General features: G+C 56.0%; 11 protein-coding genes across 11 annotated transcripts; 7 read left to right on the top strand and 4 right to left on the bottom strand.

Annotated features, from left to right (window-relative positions):
- The first annotated feature begins 390 nt into the window (after nucleotides 1–390).
- Nucleotides 391–2,290, top strand: V1518DRAFT_412703 (translation initiation factor eIF 4e-like domain-containing protein). Its single transcript, XM_066903156.1, has 7 exons — nucleotides 391–555; nucleotides 627–666; nucleotides 730–731; nucleotides 798–1,003; nucleotides 1,059–1,262; nucleotides 1,316–1,641; nucleotides 1,693–2,290. The coding sequence occupies exons 2-7, from the start codon at nucleotides 632–634 to the stop codon at nucleotides 2,081–2,083; spliced, it is 1,164 nt and encodes a 387-aa protein (XP_066761561.1). The 5' UTR covers nucleotides 391–555; nucleotides 627–631; the 3' UTR covers nucleotides 2,084–2,290.
- An 831-nt stretch (nucleotides 2,291–3,121) lies between these two features.
- V1518DRAFT_370436 (kinase-like domain-containing protein) lies at nucleotides 3,122–4,609 on the top strand (the record flags this gene model as incomplete). Its single annotated transcript, XM_066901321.1, has 2 exons — nucleotides 3,122–3,243; nucleotides 3,295–4,609. The coding sequence occupies 2 exons, from the start codon at nucleotides 3,122–3,124 to the stop codon at nucleotides 4,607–4,609; spliced, it is 1,437 nt and encodes a 478-aa protein (XP_066761560.1).
- A 625-nt stretch (nucleotides 4,610–5,234) lies between these two features.
- Nucleotides 5,235–7,106, top strand: V1518DRAFT_412691 (kinase-like domain-containing protein). The gene is made up of 3 exons (XM_066903155.1): nucleotides 5,235–5,556; nucleotides 5,611–6,893; nucleotides 6,945–7,106. Exons 1-3 carry the CDS (start codon nucleotides 5,384–5,386, stop codon nucleotides 7,001–7,003), a joined length of 1,515 nt encoding a protein of 504 aa, XP_066761559.1. The 5' UTR covers nucleotides 5,235–5,383; the 3' UTR covers nucleotides 7,004–7,106.
- Nucleotides 7,107–7,205: 99 nt separating this feature from the next.
- V1518DRAFT_412684 (WD40-repeat-containing domain protein) lies at nucleotides 7,206–9,667 on the top strand. The gene is made up of 4 exons (XM_066903154.1): nucleotides 7,206–8,126; nucleotides 8,177–8,646; nucleotides 8,699–8,881; nucleotides 8,940–9,667. Exons 1-4 carry the CDS (start codon nucleotides 7,357–7,359, stop codon nucleotides 9,389–9,391), a joined length of 1,875 nt encoding a protein of 624 aa, XP_066761558.1. The 5' UTR covers nucleotides 7,206–7,356; the 3' UTR covers nucleotides 9,392–9,667.
- V1518DRAFT_437028 (uncharacterized protein) lies at nucleotides 9,665–10,479 on the bottom strand (the record flags this gene model as incomplete). Its single annotated transcript, XM_066906312.1, has 3 exons — nucleotides 9,665–9,982; nucleotides 10,029–10,093; nucleotides 10,146–10,479. 3 exons carry the CDS (start codon nucleotides 10,477–10,479, stop codon nucleotides 9,665–9,667), a joined length of 717 nt encoding a protein of 238 aa, XP_066761557.1.
- A 131-nt stretch (nucleotides 10,480–10,610) lies between these two features.
- Nucleotides 10,611–13,222, top strand: V1518DRAFT_412678 (major facilitator superfamily domain-containing protein). Its single transcript, XM_066903153.1, has 3 exons — nucleotides 10,611–12,235; nucleotides 12,288–12,647; nucleotides 12,803–13,222. The coding sequence occupies exons 1-3, from the start codon at nucleotides 11,086–11,088 to the stop codon at nucleotides 12,955–12,957; spliced, it is 1,665 nt and encodes a 554-aa protein (XP_066761556.1). The 5' UTR covers nucleotides 10,611–11,085; the 3' UTR covers nucleotides 12,958–13,222.
- A 14-nt stretch (nucleotides 13,223–13,236) lies between these two features.
- V1518DRAFT_412677 (4-hydroxyphenylpyruvate dioxygenase/T-cell reactive protein) lies at nucleotides 13,237–15,338 on the top strand. The gene is made up of 3 exons (XM_066903152.1): nucleotides 13,237–14,025; nucleotides 14,076–14,410; nucleotides 14,461–15,338. Exons 1-3 carry the CDS (start codon nucleotides 13,531–13,533, stop codon nucleotides 15,086–15,088), a joined length of 1,458 nt encoding a protein of 485 aa, XP_066761555.1. The 5' UTR covers nucleotides 13,237–13,530; the 3' UTR covers nucleotides 15,089–15,338.
- A 72-nt stretch (nucleotides 15,339–15,410) lies between these two features.
- Nucleotides 15,411–17,451, top strand: V1518DRAFT_412674 (uncharacterized protein). The gene is made up of 2 exons (XM_066903151.1): nucleotides 15,411–16,667; nucleotides 16,722–17,451. Exons 1-2 carry the CDS (start codon nucleotides 15,556–15,558, stop codon nucleotides 17,152–17,154), a joined length of 1,545 nt encoding a protein of 514 aa, XP_066761554.1. The 5' UTR covers nucleotides 15,411–15,555; the 3' UTR covers nucleotides 17,155–17,451.
- V1518DRAFT_412673 (plasma-membrane choline transporter-domain-containing protein) lies at nucleotides 17,215–19,557 on the bottom strand. The gene has a single exon (XM_066903150.1). The coding sequence runs from the start codon at nucleotides 19,206–19,208 to the stop codon at nucleotides 17,484–17,486; it is 1,725 nt and encodes a 574-aa protein (XP_066761553.1). The 5' UTR covers nucleotides 19,209–19,557; the 3' UTR covers nucleotides 17,215–17,483.
- A 71-nt stretch (nucleotides 19,558–19,628) lies between these two features.
- Nucleotides 19,629–20,249, bottom strand: V1518DRAFT_179270 (uncharacterized protein). Its single transcript, XM_066900835.1, has one exon. It carries the CDS (start codon nucleotides 20,154–20,156, stop codon nucleotides 19,749–19,751), a length of 408 nt encoding a protein of 135 aa, XP_066761552.1. The 5' UTR covers nucleotides 20,157–20,249; the 3' UTR covers nucleotides 19,629–19,748.
- A 94-nt stretch (nucleotides 20,250–20,343) lies between these two features.
- V1518DRAFT_404193 (kinase-like domain-containing protein) lies at nucleotides 20,344–23,113 on the bottom strand (the record flags this gene model as incomplete). Its single annotated transcript, XM_066901880.1, has 3 exons — nucleotides 20,344–20,845; nucleotides 20,897–22,590; nucleotides 22,640–23,113. 3 exons carry the CDS (start codon nucleotides 23,111–23,113, stop codon nucleotides 20,344–20,346), a joined length of 2,670 nt encoding a protein of 889 aa, XP_066761551.1.
- Between the last annotated feature and the right edge of the window lie 244 nt (nucleotides 23,114–23,357).

Here is a 23,357-nt window from a genome sequence, read left to right as displayed (position 1 = left end):
TGGATGCAGTTTACCAGAGCTATCATCCTTGTCGCAGCCACCATTGAGAAACTGTTGGGTTGGAGAGTATGAAATTGCCAACGTACCTACTGTAGTGCAGCCTCTCTGCCGCCAGACGAAATGTCCACTGAACAAGAAAATATAGAAAGAGAAAAAACATGATGATGAATGTACCAATTCCCAAGGTCATCACGCTATAATGGGTCAGCCAGCCTGATGGCGGCGCCTGGAACGCGATGGTTTTAAGGTCGTGATTAGTCTGGGCCGCAGCCGCGAGCAACCGCCATGCCGAAGAGCACGAACAACTGGCGGTTGTGATAATCACATTGTGCATCTATGCACGCGGCGTGCTGCGGTCGGTTTGTAAAGGAGAAGAAGAAGAAGAGGAAGGCGAAGCGCGACACAAAATTTAAAGGGCTTGATTCTTGCTGATAAAACTCAAAACGTCATTTGCCATCGCGAAGTACGAGAAAGAGCCCATAAAAGTTATTCAAGCATCTTCACTGCGAATTCACTATCACACTTTGCCCGGACTTGTCATTCAGAATAAGAAAGGTGTATGACACTGCAGGATTGACAGTCTTGCACCGAAACGACAGAAAAAGTGTGCTAAAGCGACAAAATAGCGACCATGGACCCATCAAGCATTTGGTCTCCCAGGATAAAGTGAGCTCGCTACCCCAGACAGCATTGGGTACTGAGGCACTGCTAACATGTGTTCTTCTGCAGTGGTGAATTAGAATGATTTAGACCGTCCTACAACGGCACAGCCAGCAGTGGAGTACTAACGTATGCAGGACCATCCTCGATACTGTCCTCCTCTGCACTATCATCACCCGCATCACTGACATCGTCCTTATCATTCGGTATACAGCCAGGCCTGCCGACGACTTCTCTACTGTCACAGGACTCGAGTCCCCTCGGGGCTGCAGGCGAGCTCTCGCGATCTGGCGTATCGTTGTCGTCGCTCAGCTTAGGGGCATACAATGGCCCCGAGGACACAGTACGTGTGACCTTAGGCACGCAAGCTGCTTAAAGAGTATTAACGTATCATATAGAGTGAAACGGAAGTGCTGTTTAACCGGCACAAAGTCCTCAGGTCACCGGGCACCAGCGACAGATTGGACGATTCATTACCGAGCTCAGTCGACGAGGAACACCCTCTGGCATACAGTTGGACGATATGGTTTCTGCACCGCGGACCGGGAGTCAAGATCTCAGACTACGAAAAAGCGACAAAGGAAATCTCATCGTTCTCAACCGTGAGTGCGACTTCCTTGGGCCAGGAAAGTTCACACTCGCTGACAATTCACAGGTGGAGGACTTCTGGCGACTGTATTCGTACCTCGCCCGGCCGTCAACGCTGCCGTATACGAGCGAGTACCACCTATTCAAGACGGGAGTACGACCAATATGGGAGGACCCGACGAACATGAACGGTGGGAAGTGGATTTTGAAGCTTAAAAAGGGTACGGGCTCAGTACACTGGGAGTCGTTACTACTCGCGATAATCGGCGGCGAGTTTGGGGAGTCGCTTGCGGACGAAGTGGTCGGTGCGGTGATCAGCATTCGCCGCGAGGGGGATATCATATCGCTGTGGAACAGACACGGCAATAACGGCAGTGCGAATCTGAAGATCAGGTATGTTGCTGTGTGTACATGCTTTCACGATAGGCACTAACATGTGAATAGGGACATCATAAAGAATGTGCTGGGTCTGAATAACGTCACGATAGAGTACAAAGTGCACGCGGACAGCATGAAGGAAGGCGCTGAGAAGATGGCGGCTGCGAAGGCAGCCGCCGCGTCGGGGGACAAGGGCCACCGAGGGCGCGGCGGGCACCACAGCGTGCTGTCACGAGCGCACACAACCAATTCGCTACACACCGTCGGCAGCGGTGTGAGTAGCAGCGCTGAGCACGGAAGCCTGGGAACGTTCGGCAGCGGCCGCGGCAGAGGGACGACTACAATCGCACCCGTCACGAGCAGTATCGGCGGCGTGGGCGGAGTGCACAAGCTGCACCATGCCGCGGACGGCCTGGGCAGTTTTGTCCGACATGGCCCCACGCACGGCGGACTCTAGACTGCAGCCGCTGCAGAATAAGAAGAAATGAGTTTGTACAGAGTGTATATTACGCCAATGCGACCAACGTTCGGCGTGTAGATCAACCGACGCGTGCAGGACGCGCCGTTGACGCGTTGGTACAACGCGCGGAAGGGTGTGTTTGTGGTGGCAAATGTCGTGCGATGCGGCAGATAGCACTCCAAATAGAACTCTGCTATGCAGTTATGCCGCAAGTGCACCATGTTTATTGCTATCGCTGAAGCGCCCCTTCGCCCAGACTATTCCTTTCATTCTCCCCTTCGCGCCGTTCCTCGTCGACAACCCACCGCCAGCCCGCCCGACCGACCGCTTCGCGATCCGGTCTTCCTGCCGCTTTCGTGTGGACCAGTGCGCGTTCAGTCTTGTCTCCCGCAGCGCACTGCGCCTGACAGGGGGCTTCTTCCTACTTGTTCGCCGTTCTCGAGACCCTCGACCGACCGACTGAATCCCACGATGCAGCGCGCCTATCCATCGTATCAAGCGCCGGTGGCTGGACAGCAGCAGCAGTACTACCCGTATCAGCAGGGCGCGATGTACGGACAGGCTGGCGTGCAGCCGTCTAATCAGCAGCCGGTGCATCAGCCACATCCGCAGCAACCACAGCAGGCCCAGCAGCAGCAGTACGCGTACAATCAGCAGTATCCCTCTCGGCAGCAGCCATACGCGTACCAGCCAGTGCAGCAACAACAACAGCAACAGCAGCAGGCGTATCTCTACAAGCAGGAGAACCATCCACAATCGGCCCCGCAGCAGCAACAGCAGATCCCGCAGAATTACCAGCAGCAGTCGTATCTCTACCAGCCGCCACATGCGGTACAGCCTCAACAGCAGCAGCCCCAGCAGCAATTGAGCGCTCAGTACACGCAGTTCGCGCCGGCAGCGCGTAACGCGAACACCACCGCCGCACCGGCAGCAAGCACGGGTAGCAGCAATGGGAACTACGGCGCGCCCACATACGCCGTACCCGGCGCGTCGGCATCGGCGAGTTCGGTAGCAAGCAATGGCAGCGACTATGTGATGTTTGAGCGCAACACGGAACAGTTCTCAAAGCACACGCTAGAGGCGACGGCGACGGCCAAGTTGAAATTGGAGAACTTTTATCAACTGAATGTTGCGCACGCGGTCGAGCGCAATCAGAGGTGAGTAGTTTTTCAAATGTGGGATTAAGCTAAGGGACTGACATTGTGCAGACGGGTTGAACTTGAGAAGCGCCAGGCGACGGAACGGAGCTCGGAGGAGCGCAAGAAGCGCGAACGCCAGAACCTGGGCAAGAAGGAGTCTGCGTTTCTGCGGCTGCGCCGGACGAAGCTTGCGCTGGACGACTTCCACACGGTGAAGGTCATCGGCAAAGGCGCGTTCGGTGAGGTGCGGCTTGTACAAAAGAAGGACACGGGCAAGATCTACGCGATGAAGACGCTGCTAAAATCGGAGATGTACAAGAAGGACCAGCTCGCACACGTCAAGGCCGAGCGAGACGTATTGGCCGGGTCAGACTCGCCGTGGGTGGTGTCACTGTACTACTCTTTCCAGGATGCGCATTACCTGTATTTGATCATGGAGTTCCTTCCAGGAGGCGATTTGATGACGATGTTGATCACATACGACACTTTCCCGGAGGATATCACGAGGTTTTACATGGCCGAGTGCGTGCTGGCGATTGATGCGATCCACAAGTTGGGATTCATTCATCGAGATATCAAGCCGGATAATATCTTAATCGACAAGGACGGACACATCAAGCTGTCTGACTTTGGACTATCGACCGGATTCCACAAGACCCACGACAGTAACTACTACAAGAATCTTAAAGACAAGGGCACATCGACGGATGCGCCGCGAAATTCGATGGTGGACGCGATCCATCTGACGATCTCGAACCGGTCGCAGATTCAGACGTGGCGAAAGTCGCGGCGTCTGATGGCGTACTCGACCGTGGGCACGCCTGACTACATTGCACCGGAGATTTTCAAACCCCATGGATACGGACAGGAGTGTGACTGGTGGAGTCTCGGCGCGATCATGTTCGAGTGCCTGATCGGATGGCCGCCGTTTTGTTCAGAGACGCCGGCGGACACGTACCGCAAGATCCTGGCGTGGCAGGAGACGCTGTACTTCCCGGAGGAGATCCACCTGTCACACGAGGCCGAGGATCTGGTGCGGCGACTGCTAACGTCGGCGGAGAACCGGCTGGGTCGGGGCGGCGCGGAGGAGCTCAAGAGCCACCCCTTTTTTGATGGCGTCGACTGGGACTCGATCCGGGAGATCAAAGCGCCGTTCATTCCGAAGTTGAGCTCAATCACGGACACGAGCTACTTCCCGACCGACGACCTGGAGAGTATTCCGGACGCGCCGGATATTCTGGCCGCGAACGCCGCGGCGACACAGCAGCCCGAAGAAGCGTTGAAGGAGAACTTGCCGTTTATCGGATACACGTACTCGAGATGTGAGTTTTTGCATATTGTGTGTGTTGTGGACATGGCTGACAATCTTTCACTCATTCTCTAGTCGATTATCTTACGGTATGTAGTCTTTTAGTTACATCGAGACGAATGGCGACTAACAGTTATATAGCGAAAAAATGCGTTGTGAGGAGATTACGGCCAGCTACGGCACGGCACGGCACGAAGCGGGGAGCAACGAGTATAGAGAACATGGGAAGGGTGCAACTTGGATGTGGCTGGGACTGGACGTTGTTGTGTTTGAGGGAAAGCAGTTTTGTTGGGGAGCGTGATATTGATCTTTGGCGGTGGAGTGTATGTAGACGCCGTATCATAGTACATAGAGCTGGTCGTGCTTTGATTGCGCCCGAGAGTGGCCTCCTTTCGCACGAGGGTTGCGCCGCGGCACACGCGCAGTGCGATCCAGCCCATGGTTTTAAGGGGCTAAGGTTCCGGGCCTCCGCACGGACCCTGCAGGGCTGTACTTAGCAACTCGTCTATAAGCGAAGCACAGCTGAGGGTCAACTGCTACTGGCTGAGACGAAGAGATCTGTCTCTGAGATGGAATGCAGTGTGTTTGGGAGAGCTGGAAGTGTAAGAGTGGCGAGAACGGCGGCGGCGCGAACCGGCACATGCGCGGAAAACTCCGCAGGCGAGCCAGCCCCTGAGCGCCTATCCCAAACACGCGCAGCGGGAGCTGGGTGACCCCGGCCGCGCGTTGCCATGGCACTGCCCCTGAGCGCAGGCGGGACTGCTCGTACGTTTTTCAGCATGCTTGTCTTCTTCTGTAGGTTATCATACAGTGTAGCTCTCATTCTGCGGCCCCCTTCCGAATGTGATAATGACGCTGGCCCCGAATTCAGCGGGCGGTGGTGCTGGCGAGAACGACGGAAGCTTCGAGCGACGGCCACAGCTGTGCTCGCAACTAGCGCTCGATCAGGCTGATACCGCACGCGTGCTACTCGAGAACTATTACAACTCCTCCGTCGCGAGCGCAGTCGAGCGCAATAAGCGGTATGACTTACTACTTTCGAGATATTGAATACGTACGACGGCTGACAAACGTAGACGTACGGCGTTCGAATCACGCCTCGCGGCCGACAAAGGCTCCGAAGAACGGCGACAGCGCGAGCAAATCAACTTTGGACGTCGCGAAGCTGCATTCCTGCGCCTGAGGCGCACAAAGATTGGCCCCGGGGACTTCAACACGCTCGCCATGATCGGTATTGGCGCGTTCGGCGAGGTGCGTCTTGTGCAGAAGACCGACACGGCAAAGATATATGCAATGAAGAAGATGCTCAAGTCGCGGATGCGGAGCGAAGGTCATCTCGCGCACGTCAGGGCGGAGCGGGATATCCTCGCCGGCTCGGATTCGCCGTGGGTTGTTGGTCTGCATTATTCGTTCCAGGACCCGATGTATCTATATCTTATCATGGATTATCTCCCCGGCGGAGATTTCATGAACATGCTCATCGCCAACGACACATTTGCGGAGAATGTGACGAAATTCTACATGGCAGAGTGTGTTCTTGCGATCGAGAATATCCACGCACTTGGGTTTATTCATCGCGACATCAAGCCCGATAACATTCTTATTGACAGAGACGGCCATCTCAAGTTCACAGACTTTGGTCTATCAACAGGCTTCCACCGCACGCACGACAGCAACTACTATAAGCATCTACTTGAACACACGCCGGCGTCGGACAGGCCGTTGCAAAACACCGTCAACACAATTCACCTAACAATGTCAAACCGTGCGCAGTTCCAGTCCTGGCGTAAATCACGACGACTGCTCGCGTACTCAAAAGTCGGCACGCCGGACTACCTCGCACCGGAGGTGTTTACGCAGAATGGCTACAGCCACGAGTGCGATTGGTGGAGTCTAGGCGCGATCATGTATGAGTGTCTTGTGGGGTACGCGCCATTTGCGTCGGACAATGAGATCGAGACGTACCAAAAGATCATGCGGTGGCAGGAATATCTAACGTTTCCGGAAGAGATATGCCTTTCCCCAGAGGCGGAGGATTTGATACGGAGTTTACTCACTGTAGACACCGAGCGACTCGGTCGCGGAGGCGCGAGCGAGATCAAAGCGCACCCGTTCTTTGCGGACGTGGATTGGGACATGCTGAGGCACATGCAGGCGCCATTTGTGCCGCGCCTCGAATCCGTCACCGACACGTCGTATTTTCCAACTGAAGATTTCAAGCCAGTGCGGATCGATGATGAGGATACCACGACGATGGACGGCAGCGGTAGCAACAGCCCTGTCACGCCGTATAGGCAGCAAGCGATGGACGTGCTTTCGAAGGATAATTTACCATTTATCGGATATACCTATGCACGATGTATGTGCTCTTTGCTAGATTTTGAGACTGGAATATGCTAACATGCTGTAGTTAACTTTCTCGAGGTTAGTAATTTCAACTCTTCGCGACGCGTCTCGACCCCGTACTGACAGAGCGCAGAACTGAAACCGTTCATTTCATTTTTCGATTAATATTACAACACCACCATGGATATATAGAGGAATCCAAAATAGAGTACATCTTCGCAGTTCGTGAAAATTGTAGATTTGTTATGGCGAGCATAGGGTTAGGGCTATCATGCGACGCGTCTGCAACGCGTCGCGTTCGTTTGTTTGAATTTCGATCCCGGCCACCGAGTGCGTATCCGCCGTCAGGCTGAACTGGAGCCCGCCAGTTTACCCATATTCTACGCTGATTTTAGTTCTGTCATTTTTGTTCCTTCTGCCCCTCTTTTTTGTAATACTTGTCGTTTGAATAACCTAGTAACTCTTGATTTCTACATATGCCGGTATTCGAACAGGGAACAGAATGGGATGGCGTACCACCAGGAGCAACGCTCTCGATCCACACCTCCGTGCGCTTTCAGAATACGCTTCCGCCGCAGTTAATTCTTTCGCCCTCGCCATCGCCCTCTTCTTCATCCTCTTCCTCCTCGCCATCGCCAGGCCATGGACTGCGACATCAACGTCTACTAAGCGGGCCGGGCAGCTCTCGCGCTCGCGCTCTCTCGAGTCGCGGCGCGCTGTCGCCGGATAGGTTTATACCCTCATCGTCATCCGCACAGCTATATCACGTTGATACGCCGCCGCGCTTGGGATCCTTGCGCTCGCGGACAAGGTCTGCGCCTATTAGCGGCAACACCGCGAATGGGGGCACGTCAGGTATTGGGATTGGTGTGACGGGTGTCGGCCCTGCTGCTACAGGCGGTGGACCGGCGACGACGGCGCAACAGCGGACGCGCACTAGCTCTACGACCGTGATGGATCCCGGCGCGATGATCGCGAACGCGCTTGGAATCTCGGGCGACGGCGGTGCTGCAGCGCATAGTCACTATCAAGCCACGCGGGTTTTGCAGTTTGGCAAGCACGATAACGGTGCAGGTGGAGGAGCTGGCGGACGTGGTGGGCGGGTTGATGACGATGCGCTGTTGATGGCGTTGATGGCGGGCGCGACTAGTGAGCGCGCGCGGCGGGATGCAGATGCTAACGGTATACGAGGGCTCAGCGGGCGTCATAAGCATTGGCAACGGTCGCTGAATCATACTCCGTTTCGGTGAGTCGAAATATCTGATGTGATACGGCACAATAGCTAACAGGTGTTAGTGTCTTGGACGCCCCCGGCTTGCGCGACGATTTCTACACCAACTTACTCGCTTGGTCTTCGCTCACCAACGACCTTGCCGTCGGCCTCGGCAACGAGGTGTACATCTGGCAAGAAGGTTCCGGCGCAGTGCTACTGCCCGAGTGGATCGCCTCCCCGGTGGCATGCGTGTCGTTCGGTCCGGACGGACAAACCCTCGTCGTCGGGCGCATGGACGGGTCGATTACTTGCTGGACGGTGTACTCGCGCAACGCGCGAGGTGAGTATTTCCACGGCGTGGGGCTGTGTTGCATAGCTTGGCGTCCCGGGCGCGAGCCGGGGGCACCAATGGAGTTTTTCGTCGGGGATGAAGTGGGCGAGATATTGCGGTTTAAAGTGGTGACGACGACGGAGGACGGTAGTTTGGAGGCGTCGGGACGGTATCGGCTTGACATGATGGGCAAGACACAGGGCCATAGTCAACAGATCTGCGGTTTGTTGTTTCGGCCCGAGGAGTGGGCGAGAGAGAGTGCTAAGATGAATAGGTATAGCGTTCAACCCGAGCGGGACAAAGATGGCGGTCGGTGCGAATGACAACACATGCACTATCTGGGAACTGAACTCTGCGGACGACGGGCCGGCGATAGCGCCAAAGTACAGATGGGACCACCGGGCCGCGGTTAAGGCGCTTGCGTTTTGTCCGTGGTCGCCGTCTCTTCTCGCGACGGGTAGACAAGAGTGAGTTGCTAGCAGTAAAGGAAGAGTGGCTGACGATGGGTATCACAGGTGGAGGGAGTAATGACCGGACGATACGGTTCTGGCACACAAATTCGGGTTCGCTGATTACATCGATTAATACGAACGCGCAGGTGACGTCGCTGATCTGGTCCAAAACTACGCGAGAGATCGCTGCAACGTTTGGGTACGCGAACCCGGAGCATCCGATTCGGATGGCAGTGTACGCATATCCCGAGTGTCGCCCGGTAGTGCAGATTCCGTGGCAGGAAGATATCCGGTGCTTGTACGCTGTACTGTCTCCAGACGGCGGGAAGGTGTGTGCGGCCGCGAGCGATGAGACGGTGCGGTTTTATGAGCTGTGGCAGACGAAGGGCGGGGAGGATGGTGGTGTTGGCAGTGGGGAGCTGCGGGTCGCGGATTGGGATACTGGGATCCTCGGAAGTGATATCCTGGAGCTGTGCGAGGGGATTGAGAAGGATGCTGCGGACGTGATACGGTAGGAGGAGGGGGACGAGGAGGCATGGTGGAACGTGTCGAACGATGCTGGGTGAACCATCATCTCCCTGCGACGAATTTTAGCTCGCACGGTCACGGGCCTGTGCTGAAGCGTGTATATGTTTGATTTTGTGGGACTAAAGGAAAAAAGGAGTTGGCTTTTGATTAGATGCGGTATAGGGAATCAGAGTTGCGGTGTTGCTCGTGCGAAGAATAGCAAGGATTGGCGCTCTCTGGACGATTCGGAGTGTATTTATGTACAGAAGAGGTAGTTGAGGTCATGAGCGCCAGAACTGATACCAGCGCTTTGAGGGCGACGGCGTAGACTGAGATGGTCCGGCAAAATCGCTGGCGGTGGCGGTTCGGAGGGCGAGCTCTTCCAGATCCTGCCGTGCACGCTCAGCTTCAAGCAAGTGCGAGCGCCGCGGCCGTTCGAGAGCCCACTCGGAGCCCTCAAAGTCGGTGGTGGACACGGTAGAGGGATCGATGACTCTGTCAGACTGTGGCCGCGAGCGGCGCTGGACAAGGTCCTGTTCTTCCTGCGGGGAGAGATGGCCGGTGACCATTTTCTTGAGCCGCAGTTGGAAGCGGTAGGGCTGTGGATGTCAGCAGAGGAGCGACGGTGAGGGCAGGGAGACATACGCCCGAGAAGACGTTGTTGTAGCCGTCGTTCCAACGATAAAAGAATGTGCCGTAGATGATCACAGCTGGGGATGTCAGCTGTCTCCAGAACGATAGCACCAGTGTGCGGAAGCTTACCAGAACAAAGGAACATGGACGCATACTGTGCGCCATCAGTAAACCCTGCGCCCTTCTCCAGTGCGCGTCTAAGCACCTTCGTCCGCCCGTAGTACAACTCGCTCGGCGGTGCGCTGCCGGGAAACGCCTCCATGCGCATGCGGTTGACGAACTGCCTGTAGTTTGGATTCTCGCCTGCGCGGACGCGCCAGTGCCGCGAGATCGGCACGTTATACTCGGAGGGATAGCCCTCAGGCGGCCGATTGTCAGCGGGGTCGTAGGGATTGTATGGCGCCCGGGGTGGACGCCAGCCCGGGGGGTTAGGCCGGCGTTCCGGGTCGTCGACGGCGGCCATTGTGGGTGGTGATGTCTGCAGCGGTGAGCTTCGCAAACAAAAGGCTCAGCCGCGGAAGGCCCGCGGAACCGCCGCGGAAGGCTAATTAGGGTTTGAGTAAGCTGCCAGGTCCATAGTGCGCCACCGGAAAAGGAGCTTTACGCGCTCGGGCGATTAGAGAGTGCGCCAAGAGGGCGGACGGAGGTCGCGGGCGGCGGCGCACACGGCGCGGCTATCGCTGGCCACGGGGGTCAGAAGACGACGGGCTGGAGAGACAGCGGGAACGGAGCTCGAGAACGAAGCTCGAGAGAGGAAGCGCACGGGACCTGGAGGAGAATCGGCGGAGAAGCAGCGAAGAAACCGAACAGCTCGAGCGAGAGCACGGCTACGTGGAGGTCGCTCCTCCGCCGTGTCCTTCGTCCGTCGTCTTTTCCTCCGTCGTCTCTTCCTCCGTCGTCGCTGTCTTCCTCCTCCGTCTACTTCTCCTGCCCTCTTGCCGCCGTCGCGCTCACGACTCACCTTGCTCCCACACCAGCCTAGGACCCTGGACCGGCGCAACCCACACCCGCACCGCCCCCGCACCCCGCACCCCGCACGCCGCACGACCCAACCCCGCACTCCACCACAATGTCCCCCGTCGCCGTCCACGATCCCCACATCGACCAGATGCCCGGGCTCGGGCTCGAGCTCGTTGCCGTCTCCTCCACGGACCCAGAGCTCGTCCTTCACCGGTACGTCTCCCGTGACGCCTCCGGGCTCGTGAAGATCCCCACCGCGAACTCCATCGCGCTCGCCCGCGCCACCACGTCAAAGTCCGCCAAAGATGTGCTCGCCGACACCGACAAGGGCTCGCCGTGCTCTGACGTCTGCGATGAGGGCGTCCCGACGCTGGTCGACTTCGAGCCGGGCGACCCCACCGACCCGCACAACTTCTCCCCGCTGCGGAAAAAGATCATCACGCTCGCCATGATCTGCACCATTAACAACTCCACGTTCGCCTCCTCCGTCTCCTCCGGAGCCTCAAAGGCCATCAAGGCCGACTTTGGCTGTTCCTCTGTGCTCACAACCCTCCTCGTCACACTCTACATGATCGGTTTCGTCGTCGGCCCCTCTTTCTGGGCGCCAATGTCAGAGTACATCGGTCGCAGGTACGTCCTCTTCGCCTCATGCACGTTCTACCTCATCTTCACCATCGCATGCGCCGTCTCGCCCAACATCGGCGCGCTCCTCGCCTTCCGCTTCCTGCAGGGCCTCAACGCGACATGTCCGATCTCCGTCTCGGGCGGCGTGTTCGCAGACATCTACGTCGAACCCATCAAGCGTGGGCGCGCCGTCGCCGTCTTTTGCGGGTTCACCATCCTGGGCTCGCTCTTTGGCCCCTTCATCGCGGGATACGTCTCCACCTCGCATCTCGGCTGGCGCTGGGCGTTCTGGATCACCGCAATCATGGCGGCTGCGGCACTGGTGTTCCTCATCGCCGTGCTGCCTGAGACGTTCAGACCCGTGCTGATCATGCGTCGTGCGCAGAAAATGCGCGACGAGGGCTTGAATGTGGTCTCCGCCTATGACCTGCAGGATCAAGACGTCAAGGGTATCTTCATGAATGTCATCCTGCGGCCAGTGCGAATGCTCTTTTCGGAGCCCATAGTCGCTGCTATTTGCGTATACGTTGGCTTTATCTACGGTATTTTCTACATCTTCTTCTTGGCCTACCCTATCATCTTCCAGGACGAGCGCGGCATGTCCCCCGGCAAGGGAGGCCTCATGCTGCTACCAAGTGAGTGCAATCTCTCTGAATGCACTCGCTGCCCGTGTGCTGACATTTCTAGTTGCTATTGGGGCAATCGCTACCAGCGCGATACACTACCGCTACGACGTCTACGTCGAGAGACTCCGCAACAGCGGCGTCGACGTCCCCGTCGAGCGCGACCGCCTGCCTGTCACCATATGCACGGCGTGGTGTCTGCCAATCGCCTTATTTTGGCTCGCGTGGACGTCGTACCAGAGTGTACCGTTTGGCGTGGTCATGCTTGGCGGCATATTCTTTGGACTCGGCTTTACGTCGTTGTTCATCGGGTTTCTGAATTACGTCACCGATTGTTACAAGATCTATGCCGCGAGCGCGCACGGGATTATGAGTATGACGAGAAGTATCCTAGCGTCGTGTTTTCCGCTCTTTGCGCCTGCAAGTATGTACTCACTGTTCTGCTGTCCTTTCCCCTCTCCCCAATCTGCATCTGATCTGCTCGCACCCGTGTGATCTGCTTGAAGTGACTTCGCTGCCACTCCCCTCTGATATATTTGCATTTCTATGATCAGGCTGTGATCGTTAACAATTCTCTAGTGTACAACGGCATCGGCGTACACTGGGCCACCACCATCTTCGCCATACTGGCGGCACTCATGGCGCCAATCCCAATCTTGTTCTACAAGTACGGCCCATACCTACGCGCGCATAGTAAATTCGCCGCTACCTTAGCAACCCAAAACAATCCGTAATTTTTCATTGTTCCCCTTTTATTTCGCACATTGCGTTTCGGTTAATGGTTGTTGCATGTGTTGATGTTAGGCATATCAGCACGGTTCACTGGAAGCATAGTCAGGTCAGTTTAGCACAATACCACGGTAATAACGTCAGAGTTCTTACATGCGGCGCGAGCGGACGCTGCCAGCGGAGGTTAGGGCTGCGCATTGGCCTGACTTCAATACAACTTCCTAATGCGGCAATACATAAATAATATATTCGCGAAATCGCGATTCGGCCTGAATCCACGTAAATGTAAACATCACTTCTCCCATACTCCCACAGCCGACTATAAAAAGACCCGCTCCCGCCCGGCCCTCTCCTTTCCTTTTTTTTTTGCACCCACACTGATACCCGTAACCAGTACTCACCTGCTTGCTGCTGTATAAGTTAATCATCTCTGCACTTCCCGACTTCAGACTATATTATCTATCTATCACTCTTCAGCACTCCGCATACGCGCCACTCCACCCTTTTACCAATTGCCCACCACGGATTCCTCTTGCTTTACCTGCGGCTTCCCCGTCTTTGGAAAGTCGACCAACAACATGTCTGAGCCCAAGTCAATGTCCGCCACGCTCTCGACCTCTGCGCCAAAGGAGTCTTCGAACACTAAGTCTGCATCCACCGCACCTATTTCGACGTCGGCACCCGCAATCTCGTCCCCAATCGCCAGCACGGGCGGATCCGCATCGACCCTGGCTAACAACGATGCCATCGCACCGAACGTCGCATCTGCCGTCCCAATTATCAATAAAATGGACGTCAGTATCATGGGCTCGCTTCTACAGGCGCCGCATCATGTGATGTTTGCGACCAGCAACGCGCGCAACATGGCCCTGTATCATACCACACGTATGGGATTCCGTACGATCGCGCTGCGAGAGCTGGAAGCTGGCGCGAACCGTGGCGTGCATGTTCAGGTTGTCAAGAATGGCGACGTGATCTTTGCGTTCATGGAGCCTGTAGCGCCGCTTGGACAGAATCTTGAGATGACTGCTGCCGAGCACATCGAGTTGAAGCGGGTGACGGATCATCTGCAGGTATGCTTCCGACTTGTGTTTTGGTATCTACAGATGTTAACAGTTTTCAGAAACATGGCGACTCAATCATGGATGTCGCATTCAAGGTGACGGACTGCAAGCGCGCATGGGATTGTGCCGTGTCCAACGGCGCCGTGAGCGCGCTCGAGCCGACGATATTAGCAGACGACAACGGAAAGGCTATGTTAGCCACAATCAAGACGTTCGGCGACGTCACGCACACATTCATCGAGTGCGACAAGTATTATGGACCATTCCTGCCGACGTACAGACCGGTGACCAAGTCTGATCCGTTCGCGTCGATGCCAAAGCCGATCACGTTCGAAGCGATCGATCACTGCGTCGGTAACCAGGACTGGAACCAGATGGAAGGTGTCTGCAAATTGTGAGCGTTGATGCTATCCCAATATCAATGCATACAACTAACATATACAGTTACCGCCAGGTGCTCGGATTCCACCAGTTCGTGTCTGAGGACGACTACAATGTCGTGACGGAGTACTCGGCACTCAACACGACCGTGATGGCCTCGGCAAACGATGTGATCAAGATTCCGATCACAGAGCCCGCAAAGGGCAAGAAAACCTCGCAGGTTGAGGAGTACATCAAGTACAACAACGGCCCCGGCGTGCAGCACATCGCGTTGCGCACCCCGTGCATCGTAGATGCGATCACGGAGATGAAGCAGCGCGGCATGGAGTTCATTGAAGTCCCAAAGACGTACTACGCCGATCTTCGCACGAGAATGGAGACGTACACTGGCCAGCCTATCAAGGAAAGCATGGAGGACATCGAGCGCCTCAACATCTTGGTTGACTTCGATAAAGACGGATATCTGCTGCAGCTATTCGTGAAGGAGCATGTGGCAAGCCGACCGACAGTGTTTTACGAAATCATCCAGCGCGAAGGTTCGCAAGGCTTTGGCGGCGGCAATTTCAAGGCGCTCTTTGAGTCCATCGAGCGGGAGCAGGCGAAGCGCGGAAACCTCGAGAATACTATAGAGGCAGGGGCGGCGCCTGCGAAGATGGCAGGGCAGAGCAGACGGACACGTTCGCGCAACTGAAGGGGGAGTTCAGCGAGGATATTTTTGTATCAGGTCACGCTCGTTTTGAAATACCCAATTGTTCTTTCGTTATACGTGTATTATTATTCAGGAGATCCGGTCGTATCATTATCGTTTGTGTTGTTCTCCGCCTATTATCATCCGCTATATTGTTATTCACGGGGTCAGGTATTCTTATTCATTTGTGCAGGTGATTCGCGTATTGTTAGGTATTATGGCAGATTGGGTGCCCGTATTGTTATGTTCAGGGAATTGAACTTCCGTTGAAGTAGATGTGTAGGCGGTGTGAGAAGCAGTGAGAAGACGGTCAAGGCGTTGCATGAACAAAAGTGATGCGGCGCACATGTGTGCGGTGACTGTCAGCACGCGATTCCCCAGTGTGATCTGATCAGTTCGCCGTCCTCAACAACGACCGTCTTCTACGTGTCCACTCCACACTCCGCGATACCCCCCGATACCCTGAAGCAATGGACAAGGCCCCGTCGACGCCCATCTCCCCCGCGTCCCCCATCTCCTCCGCGGCGGCAGTTCGAATGTCGTCGCCATCGCCGTCGCCATCCTCCTCGTCTTCCACCGGAGGGCTTGCACCGCCAGTCGACCGTCGCGGACGTGCACGGTCATCCTCGATCGCGGATATGTTATCAACCCCGCCGCCAGTGAAGCTGGATGCTGCGGGAAACGCACCCGCACTGGAGGACTGGACGACCGTGCCGCTGTCTGCGCTCGTACAGAACGATCAGCTGCTGACGATCACCGGCGATCTGCCCGTCGAGCAGGCCTTCGACCGCATGATCTCGCACCAGTACACGTCACTTCCGGTTGTGCAGAGTGCCGCGACTAGCGGCGGGGAGCCTATTAGCAGCACGCGTGCGGAGTGCTTTGATTACGCGGATATCTCGTCGCTGTTGCTGTTAGTCACTGGGCATCTTAAGCCAGCACGTGGCGCCACGGCGCTGCCGCCGAATCTGGACGAGTACGTTGAAAAGGCGCGCGCGGGTTTCGATGTTCCCGTGTCGTTTGTGATGCAGCTGCAGCCGCGCGAGCCCTACGTAACCCTGCACGAGTCCGACACGGTGCTGACGGCAGTGGAGCAGTTCGGACGCGGCCTGCACCGGCTGCTTGTAACCAACGACGCGGGAACGCAACTGCTAGGTCTGCTGTCGCAGAGGCGGCTGCTGCGGTATCTGTGGGATAACGCGCGGCGGTTCCCGTCGCTCGAGCCGTTGCTGCAGAACACGATCCTGGACCTTGGGATCGGCGAACCGGCGGTGATCGCGATCAGCGGCGACAGACTTGTGATCGATGCGTTGGAGAAGATGCACAACGAGTCTGTGACGTCGCTTGCGGTTGTGGATAGCGAGGGGTCGTTGCTAGGGAATATCTCGATTGTTGATGTGAAGCACTTGACGAAATCGTCCGCCGCGCATCTGCTGCATGCGACCTGTCTGCAATTCTTGACGATCATTCTTAGCGACCGGGGCATCGAGAACGGAAAAGACTCGTTCCCGATCTTCCACGTCACACCGATGTCTACGCTCTCCCACACCATCGCGAAGCTCGTCGCCACAAAGTCCCACAGGTAAGTTCTGTCATTGTTATCGATAAGAAGGCCATCGGTTGACCCAATCGCCAGAATGTGGATTGTGCAAGGCAAGTTCCCCGCCACCTCCTTCGGCTCCCCCATCTCCACTCCGACGACAGCGCACCACCATCCGCACCCGCAGCGCTCACAATCTCCTGCCCCGAACGCCTCCCCTGCGCTCGTCCCCGTCTCCTCACCCACCACGCGCGGCCTCGGAATGAAGCTCATCGGCGTGGTCTCGCTGACAGACATCCTTTCCCTGCTCGCGCGCTCCGCCGGCGTCGGTGACGTTGACCCGACCGAGGCGCGGCGGCAGCGCCGTCGTAGCTCGTCCAGCAGCGTGCGCTCGTTCACGCTCGACGCATCCGCAGCGCCGGCGATGGCGGGAACAGCGGCGACAGCGCGAAGAAGCGTGTCGATCGAGCGTAATGTTGCGTACGCAGCTGTGAAGGGCGGGCCATTGGACTCGTCGTCTCGCAGGTAGGACATACGCTGGGTGACGCGGACACCTTAAAAAAAATCTATTTGCCCATATGTATCGCCACTCACATTTTATTTCTTGCGTTTGTTTTTAGTGATCGGGGGATGAGCACATTCTCTTTGGTTGCCGCAACTCGCGGTGCCGTGTACGTTTGTATCGATGTCTCCATGTGAGCGAGACTGGGGAAGAGACGAGGACAGGTGGACGTTGAGTCGGCCACATGTTTGAATAATACAACCGCATATTTGAACTAATCAACCAACAAATACGCTACCTATACACTGAATAACATGAATCCTCGCTTGCACGCGCCTAGTACGTAGCTGTAGAATCTAGCTGTAGATTCTCTCTAGAACACGGGGATAGTACTGCGCGATACTGTTATACAACTGCGGATAACTCATCCTGAGCACCTCCGGATCGCGTGCCATTGCAGTGAAAAACGTCGCTGCGCCACTCTTGATCGGTGTGCTCGCGATGTTGCATATCTGCAGACCAATCACGAACGCAAAGCCGACGCATGGCGCGTAGTAGTTACCCGTGGAATTGTACGCGGGCTGCGTGTAGCGCAGGTACAAGTACGCAAACAGTGCACACACGTATGCGACGAATTGGGCTCCGAGGCTGAGCACCGGGTCGATAAGGCAGTCGTTGATCAGCGCGTCGATACCACGGTCTTTGATGAGCTTCCAGGTTTCCTTTGCCGCTGGGATGTATGCACTGCCGTAAAGCGCGATGTAGCAGTACGCGTAATGGTTGAAATACTGTACCGCCCAGGACAATATCGCGATTAAGCCGCGCAGCACGCAGATAATCGCCATGCCGATCACGTTCCCGTTACCACGCGCCGCTTGCTGACCCCATGCCGCGAGTTGTTGCAGGAGCTGGATAATTGAGACGATGAGCGAGCCGAACGAGATCGAGCCGAGCGAGTATGTCATTGACCTGCGAAACGCGCCAAGTGCGGGCCAGCGCGGCATGCCTTGCGTCGAGCGCGAGCAGAAATACCATGAACCGTAGACGCCGGCGATGGTGGTATGCACGACGTTCTTGATCACCTCGGAGATGTAGTACCCACAGAAAATCACAAAGATAAGTAACCCGATCAACTTTGCATGCGAGCATCCACCGCCGGCGGTGCTCCCGCACGTACCGCTATCGCTCGTGGGGTTGTACTTTGCATACACAGCAACTACTGTCACCGCGAACCAAGCGCCGAACGCGCTTGCCACGAGCGTGCCGAGGAGCGAGGTGAGCAGCACCGAGGGATGCTCTCGCGCGACGTCCATCACGGTCTGCAGCACCAGCGTGGCGAACGGAATGCGTTTGATCCAGGAAAAGAAGCAAAGCGCGCCAAACACGGCAAAAATCAGAAACACGATCGCGGCAGAATAGTAGTGTTCCGCAAAGTAGTAAATCGCGGTCGCGAGACCTAGCACGATGTTGAGGATCCCGGTGATCCAGATGAATTGCTTTGTAAACATGCGCGCGAGGATAAAGTACCCCGCTGACAACGCGAGCGCGATAACAACCACGAAGGAGAGCAGAACCACTGTGTTTGTGTTGAGCGAGAACTGCTCGCCTGTAGAGGAGTATATCCCGCCGCCGTAGAACGACTTGTTGGACGAGTACGCGTGCAGAGAGAGGCCAGAAACCACGATGAATCCACCCAGCACGCACACGAGTAGTCCAACGGCCCATAGATCGTTCCATTTCGGACCAGTAACCTTGAATCGTTGGACGAAGGTCTGCCATTCCCCAGCCTCATTCTTCTGCGGCGGTTGTTGCTGCATCTGCTGAGGAGTGGTGGCTTGTGGCGGGCCCATGTTCTGATATGGAGGTGCGTCTTGCGTGTACGTCATTTCAGAAGGGGGATAGCCAGGATTGTTGGTGCCGGTGTAATTGTTAACGTTGTCGTGGCTCTCGGGGTTATTGTAACCCTCAGCATTGCTATACCCATCCTGGTTGACGTAGGTATCCTCATTCGAAGTCGGCATCGCAGGTTTTTTGTATGTCCCGCGTGCAGTCTGCTCGGTTGTGGAGCTCGAGTCGGCCATAGTGGTATTGTTCGTCGAATGCGAGAGGGAATAGAATGACGGTGGGCAGCCTGAAATCAATCAGAAAGAACGGTGTATCAGATATATCCTATATGCAGTGCGCAGCGTCGTCGCTCTGAATTGCCGCGGACGTTTGCGTTCGCGCCGGTCGTCGGGAGCGCGTCCTGACCGTACTCTGTCTGCGCCTTCCCGCGACATCGGCGATCGGGATCGCGATTCGACTGGAACTCCACCACACAAACTGAGCCCAATAACAGCTTATCCGCGTATTTATCTGATAGAGTATCCATGTCCTTGGAGTCCCACAGCCATGCGTGCCGTATTCCTCTCTGGTACGCGCATGCCAATGCTCCGCTTGCTCGCTCGCTTGCGAAAATCTGCAGATCATCGCATCGATCTCGAAAATGACGTCATGCTCAGCCGTGCGGCGCGGCGCGGCGCGCGCTCGGACGCGTCTGCTCTCCACCGCAGATCATCACACTTCTCAGTCTAAGCACTCAAAGTGGCCCTCTTCAAATCATCACCGTCATGCAATTAACACTAGTAACACGCCAATGTTTTGCCACTTTGAACACACAAACACAATCGTGGAACACACAAAATTAGAGTACTACAAAGGGCACACACGCGTTTGCACGGATACAAAAAAAAAAACAAAACGAACCACGTAAACTTGCACATGAGTATGACATAAAGTAAACTAAAATGAGGAAGAAGAAAATGTGTTTGAATGAATAAGAAAACAAAGCAAAATATGATATGTACACGCCCCTGTGGATACCGTGTCGGTAAAGAAACGTATACTCCTTTACAAAACATATTAGCACACCACCACCGCTGAGACCACCCCAAACCCGGAAGAGCAACACGAAAACAGTAAAGTAAAAGTACCAACGGGTCGTCCAGAGATGTGGGTGTGAATGCCCTGCAAAATTTTGTATGTTGCATATGCCGTGTCAAACGAAGGTGAGAGAATTCCAAAGGAAAACAAGAAACAACTCGGCAACCGGCGATACAAACTCCGAAGGAACAGAAAACGATTAGCGAATTAAATCGATTAAATATTATTTAGTATAATATGCACGGCAAGAAGGTGAAGAGGGAAAGCATACAAAAACGATTTCTGTCGCACGGGCTACATGTCGATTTGCTGCCCGTTGACAAACCCATCCTCGTCATCGTCAGAGTAATTCCTCTTGTCGCCTTCAATCCCGCTCATTCGACGTGCCATCCCCTCGCCGTCGCCGCCGTCGTAATCGCCGTCTCGGCCGTCCTCGTGGCCATCGCTGTACTTGAGCGAGTTCATGCGGTCGTCGTCGCTGATATTACTGACAGTAGCAGCAGACCCATTTGCGCCAGTAGCGCCAGCTCCGGCGTCAGACGTTCGCTCATCAACATCCATCTCGCCGTCGTCCTCGCCGCCGCGCGCACTGCGCATGCCACTGGACTTTGCGCTCGTGATAGAGTCTTTGCGGGTACTACGCGTGCTCCGCGGCTTGTTGCTGACGGTGATGGTCGCCGAGGTGTCTTGGCGGACGAGTCGGTTTGGGTTGTAGAAGTAGTCGTTGTCTTCTTCTTCTTCTGCAATGGGCAACCGGCGATTCCTAAAGTGGTCATCGATCGACGACTCGTCTACGCTGCACAACAGTTAGTCATTATAGCCCACCAGAAAACACGAATATACGTACAACGTGAAGCCCTGGAAGTTTGCCTGCAGCGTCGGCGACAGCGGCGTGGATCCCTGTAGGAGCCGTGTGGTGTTGCTTGTGGACGCGTTTGTAAACTCTGGATCAAAATTCGAGGTATCCGTCTCAGACGTCAAATGCGGCTTAAAGGGTGGCGGCACCTTCTTCTGTACAAGCAAGTCCCAATCGATATCGTCGAAAAACGGATGGCGCTTAAGCTCACGGGCGTCATCAATGGCACCGAGTCGGTGCTTGGGGTTTCGATTTAGTAATCCCTTGACGAAACTCTTGCCTTCAGTTGATAGAGCGTCCTTCGGAAACCGCACTTTACCAAATGCAATGTTCTTGTACATTTGCTGGATGTCATCGGCGTAGAACGGCGACCAGCCGCAGCACATCTCGAAGATGAGCACACCGAGGGACCAAAAGTCGACCATTTTCGTGTAACCCTGGTCGTCGAGCAGCACCTCGGGGGCTAGATACTCAGTAGTACCGCAGAATGTGTTTGTGGTGTCGTTGGACGCGAGGTTCGCCTTGGAGAGTCCAAAGTCGCAGAGTGCAATGTGGCCGTTTGCGTCGAGGAGGATGTTCTCGGGCTTCAAGTCGCGGTAGACAATGTCGTGATTATGCAAGTGCTCGAGAGCAAGGATGAGCTCGGCAATGTAGAACTTTGCGCGGGCTTCTGGGAAGCGACCTTCTTTCTGAAGATGCCAGAAGAGTTCGCCGCCGGACATGTAGTCTGTGACAAGGTAGAGATCTGTCGGGGTCTGAAATGAGAATTTGAGACCGACAATAAACGGCGAGTCGGTTGTTGCGGTCCGCACGAGAATGTTACGCTCGCCGATGGTATGTGCGACCTCCTTCTTCTGAACGATGACCTTCTTTGAAAGAACCTTCATTGCGTAAATGCGATCGGTGTCTTTCTTGCGGACCTGGTAGACTTGGCCAAAGGTGCCCTTGCCTAGGAGACGAAGGATCTCAAAGTCCTGAGGGCCATAATGCCGCTTGCTAACTGCCTCGTAGAGCATCTGCAGGCGAACTTCGCCCGAGACATGCTCGCCCTCGACGCGTGGCTGAAGTTTATACCACTCGTCGAAGATCTGCTCGTTGCGAAGAATCGGTTTGATGCGGACGTGGCCGAGGAACGAGTCGTTATTGTGCTGATCGTAGATGCTCACATCGATTTCGGAGTGATCGCCGAGGACATCGAACACGGCCTCATGCTTCCAGCTCGGGTTAGCACCAGACATGGGCCGGCTGGTGAGCTCAGAGAGATTTGTGGTCGAGCTCTGGCGGGAGCGGGCTGGGATGGCAATACCGTTGGTGAGCACAGTGGAGCCATTGCCAATAACGGAGCTGGGATCGACCTTTTTGAAGAAGGACGTGATGCGGCTGTCTTGGGAGTCACCAAGTGTGGGGCCATGTGTGATGAACTCGTTGGACTCGAAGGTGCAGACGACATACGGACAGGGGTCGCGAGAGGTGACTTCGAGGTTCTGGGCCTGGATAATCTTGACGATGAGGCGGCCCTTGGGAGCTTTTACGGGTGCCGTGGAGGCAGGCGTGGGTACTCCAGTGACCGCGGCGGAGAAGGACGATGCAGAGGAAGAGGTGGCAGAGGAGTTATTTGATGAAGCCGCGGCGGAGGCGCTGCGCTGAGGCGATGGTGACTCTGACGCTGTGGAGCCCTGTAAAGCCTGTCAGCGGGGGCAAAACAACAAAACCAAAGACAAAAGAAGAAAGTACATCAGCAAACGCATGCTGCAGCGATGGCAATCGCTTATCGGTGAGGTCGGGGTTGGGCGTGGTGACGTTCTCGTGGGAGTCGTCTCTGAGAGCTGCTGCGTTGGCGACTGCCGTGGCGAGCAGGTTCGCGGCGTCGGGCTTAGCGGAGACAGGGGTGCTGGCAATGGCAGACGCGGGCGAAGACGGCGAGGTGGTCCCGCTGGCGGACTTGGGCGTCGTGGAGCGGGACCCGAAGAAGGAGAGCTTGTACTTGGACTCAGAGGGCTCCTTCTGTCGTGCTGGTTGCTGCTGCTGGGGCTGCGGCGCAGGCGACGATGGCGCTGCCGAGTCTGCGCCCTGGAGCTGGTCAACAACGATCAAGGCGTCTGGGTCTGTGGATGTTGCTGCTGCTGTTGCTGTTGCCGATGAGGAGGACGACGAGGATGACGAGTGGAAGGGGGAGAAGTGGAAGAGGGACTTTGCGAAGTCAGCCATGGCGGCAGACAACGAAGGGAGCAGCGGGGCGGGTTGGGGGGCGCAGCCGCGCGGGAATACGGCAGGCGCGGTGTACGGGCGCCAGGACTGCGGTAGGCGCAGGGGAGAGGGCGGCGGTAGGTTGCCGAGGACTGTTGGCGATGGAGACGGCGGTGAGGATGGGGAGATGGGAAGCGCGAGACGGCGCGATGTGCTGCTAGCGCCCGCGCAACTTGCAGCACGCCGGCGTAGCCATTAGCACGTC

This window comes from Limtongia smithiae (assembly GCF_038497785.1).
Source record: "Limtongia smithiae strain NRRL Y-17922 unplaced genomic scaffold V1518scaffold_2, whole genome shotgun sequence".
Taxonomy (NCBI): Eukaryota; Fungi; Ascomycota; class Lipomycetes; order Lipomycetales; family Lipomycetaceae; genus Limtongia; species Limtongia smithiae.
This window is presented reverse-complemented; position numbering and strand designations above follow the sequence as displayed.

Excerpts from the sequence above, each read along its gene's own strand:
- V1518DRAFT_412703 (XM_066903156.1), top strand. The coding sequence starts at position 632 with ATGGACCCATCAAGCATTTGGTCTCCCAGGATAAA. Across the intron at positions 1,004-1,058 it reads ACAATGGCCCCGAGGACACA|AGTGAAACGGAAGTGCTGTT; the intron begins GTACGTGTGACC and ends CGTATCATATAG. Across the intron at positions 1,263-1,315 it reads AAATCTCATCGTTCTCAACC|GTGGAGGACTTCTGGCGACT; the intron begins GTGAGTGCGACT and ends GACAATTCACAG.
- V1518DRAFT_412691 (XM_066903155.1), top strand. The coding sequence starts at position 5,384 with ATGACGCTGGCCCCGAATTCAGCGGGCGGTGGTGCTGGCGAGAACGAC. Across the intron at positions 5,557-5,610 it reads GCAGTCGAGCGCAATAAGCG|ACGTACGGCGTTCGAATCAC; the intron begins GTATGACTTACT and ends TGACAAACGTAG. Across the intron at positions 6,894-6,944 it reads CGGATATACCTATGCACGAT|TTAACTTTCTCGAGGTTAGT; the intron begins GTATGTGCTCTT and ends AACATGCTGTAG.
- V1518DRAFT_412684 (XM_066903154.1), top strand. The coding sequence starts at position 7,357 with ATGCCGGTATTCGAACAGGGAACAGAATGGGATGGCGTACCACCAGGA. Across the intron at positions 8,127-8,176 it reads CTGAATCATACTCCGTTTCG|TGTCTTGGACGCCCCCGGCT; the intron begins GTGAGTCGAAAT and ends AACAGGTGTTAG. Across the intron at positions 8,647-8,698 it reads CCATAGTCAACAGATCTGCG|GTATAGCGTTCAACCCGAGC; the intron begins GTTTGTTGTTTC and ends TAAGATGAATAG.
- V1518DRAFT_412678 (XM_066903153.1), top strand. The coding sequence starts at position 11,086 with ATGTCCCCCGTCGCCGTCCACGATCCCCACATCGACCAGATGCCCGGG. Across the intron at positions 12,236-12,287 it reads AGGCCTCATGCTGCTACCAA|TTGCTATTGGGGCAATCGCT; the intron begins GTGAGTGCAATC and ends TGACATTTCTAG. Across the intron at positions 12,648-12,802 it reads TCCGCTCTTTGCGCCTGCAA|TGTACAACGGCATCGGCGTA; the intron begins GTATGTACTCAC and ends ACAATTCTCTAG.
- V1518DRAFT_412677 (XM_066903152.1), top strand. The coding sequence starts at position 13,531 with ATGTCTGAGCCCAAGTCAATGTCCGCCACGCTCTCGACCTCTGCGCCA. Across the intron at positions 14,026-14,075 it reads GGGTGACGGATCATCTGCAG|AAACATGGCGACTCAATCAT; the intron begins GTATGCTTCCGA and ends AACAGTTTTCAG. Across the intron at positions 14,411-14,460 it reads ATGGAAGGTGTCTGCAAATT|TTACCGCCAGGTGCTCGGAT; the intron begins GTGAGCGTTGAT and ends TAACATATACAG.
- V1518DRAFT_412674 (XM_066903151.1), top strand. The coding sequence starts at position 15,556 with ATGGACAAGGCCCCGTCGACGCCCATCTCCCCCGCGTCCCCCATCTCC. Across the intron at positions 16,668-16,721 it reads GTCGCCACAAAGTCCCACAG|AATGTGGATTGTGCAAGGCA; the intron begins GTAAGTTCTGTC and ends CCCAATCGCCAG.
- V1518DRAFT_412673 (XM_066903150.1), bottom strand. The coding sequence starts at position 19,208 with ATGGCCGACTCGAGCTCCACAACCGAGCAGACTGCACGCGGGACATAC.
- V1518DRAFT_179270 (XM_066900835.1), bottom strand. The coding sequence starts at position 20,156 with ATGCAACATACAAAATTTTGCAGGGCATTCACACCCACATCTCTGGAC.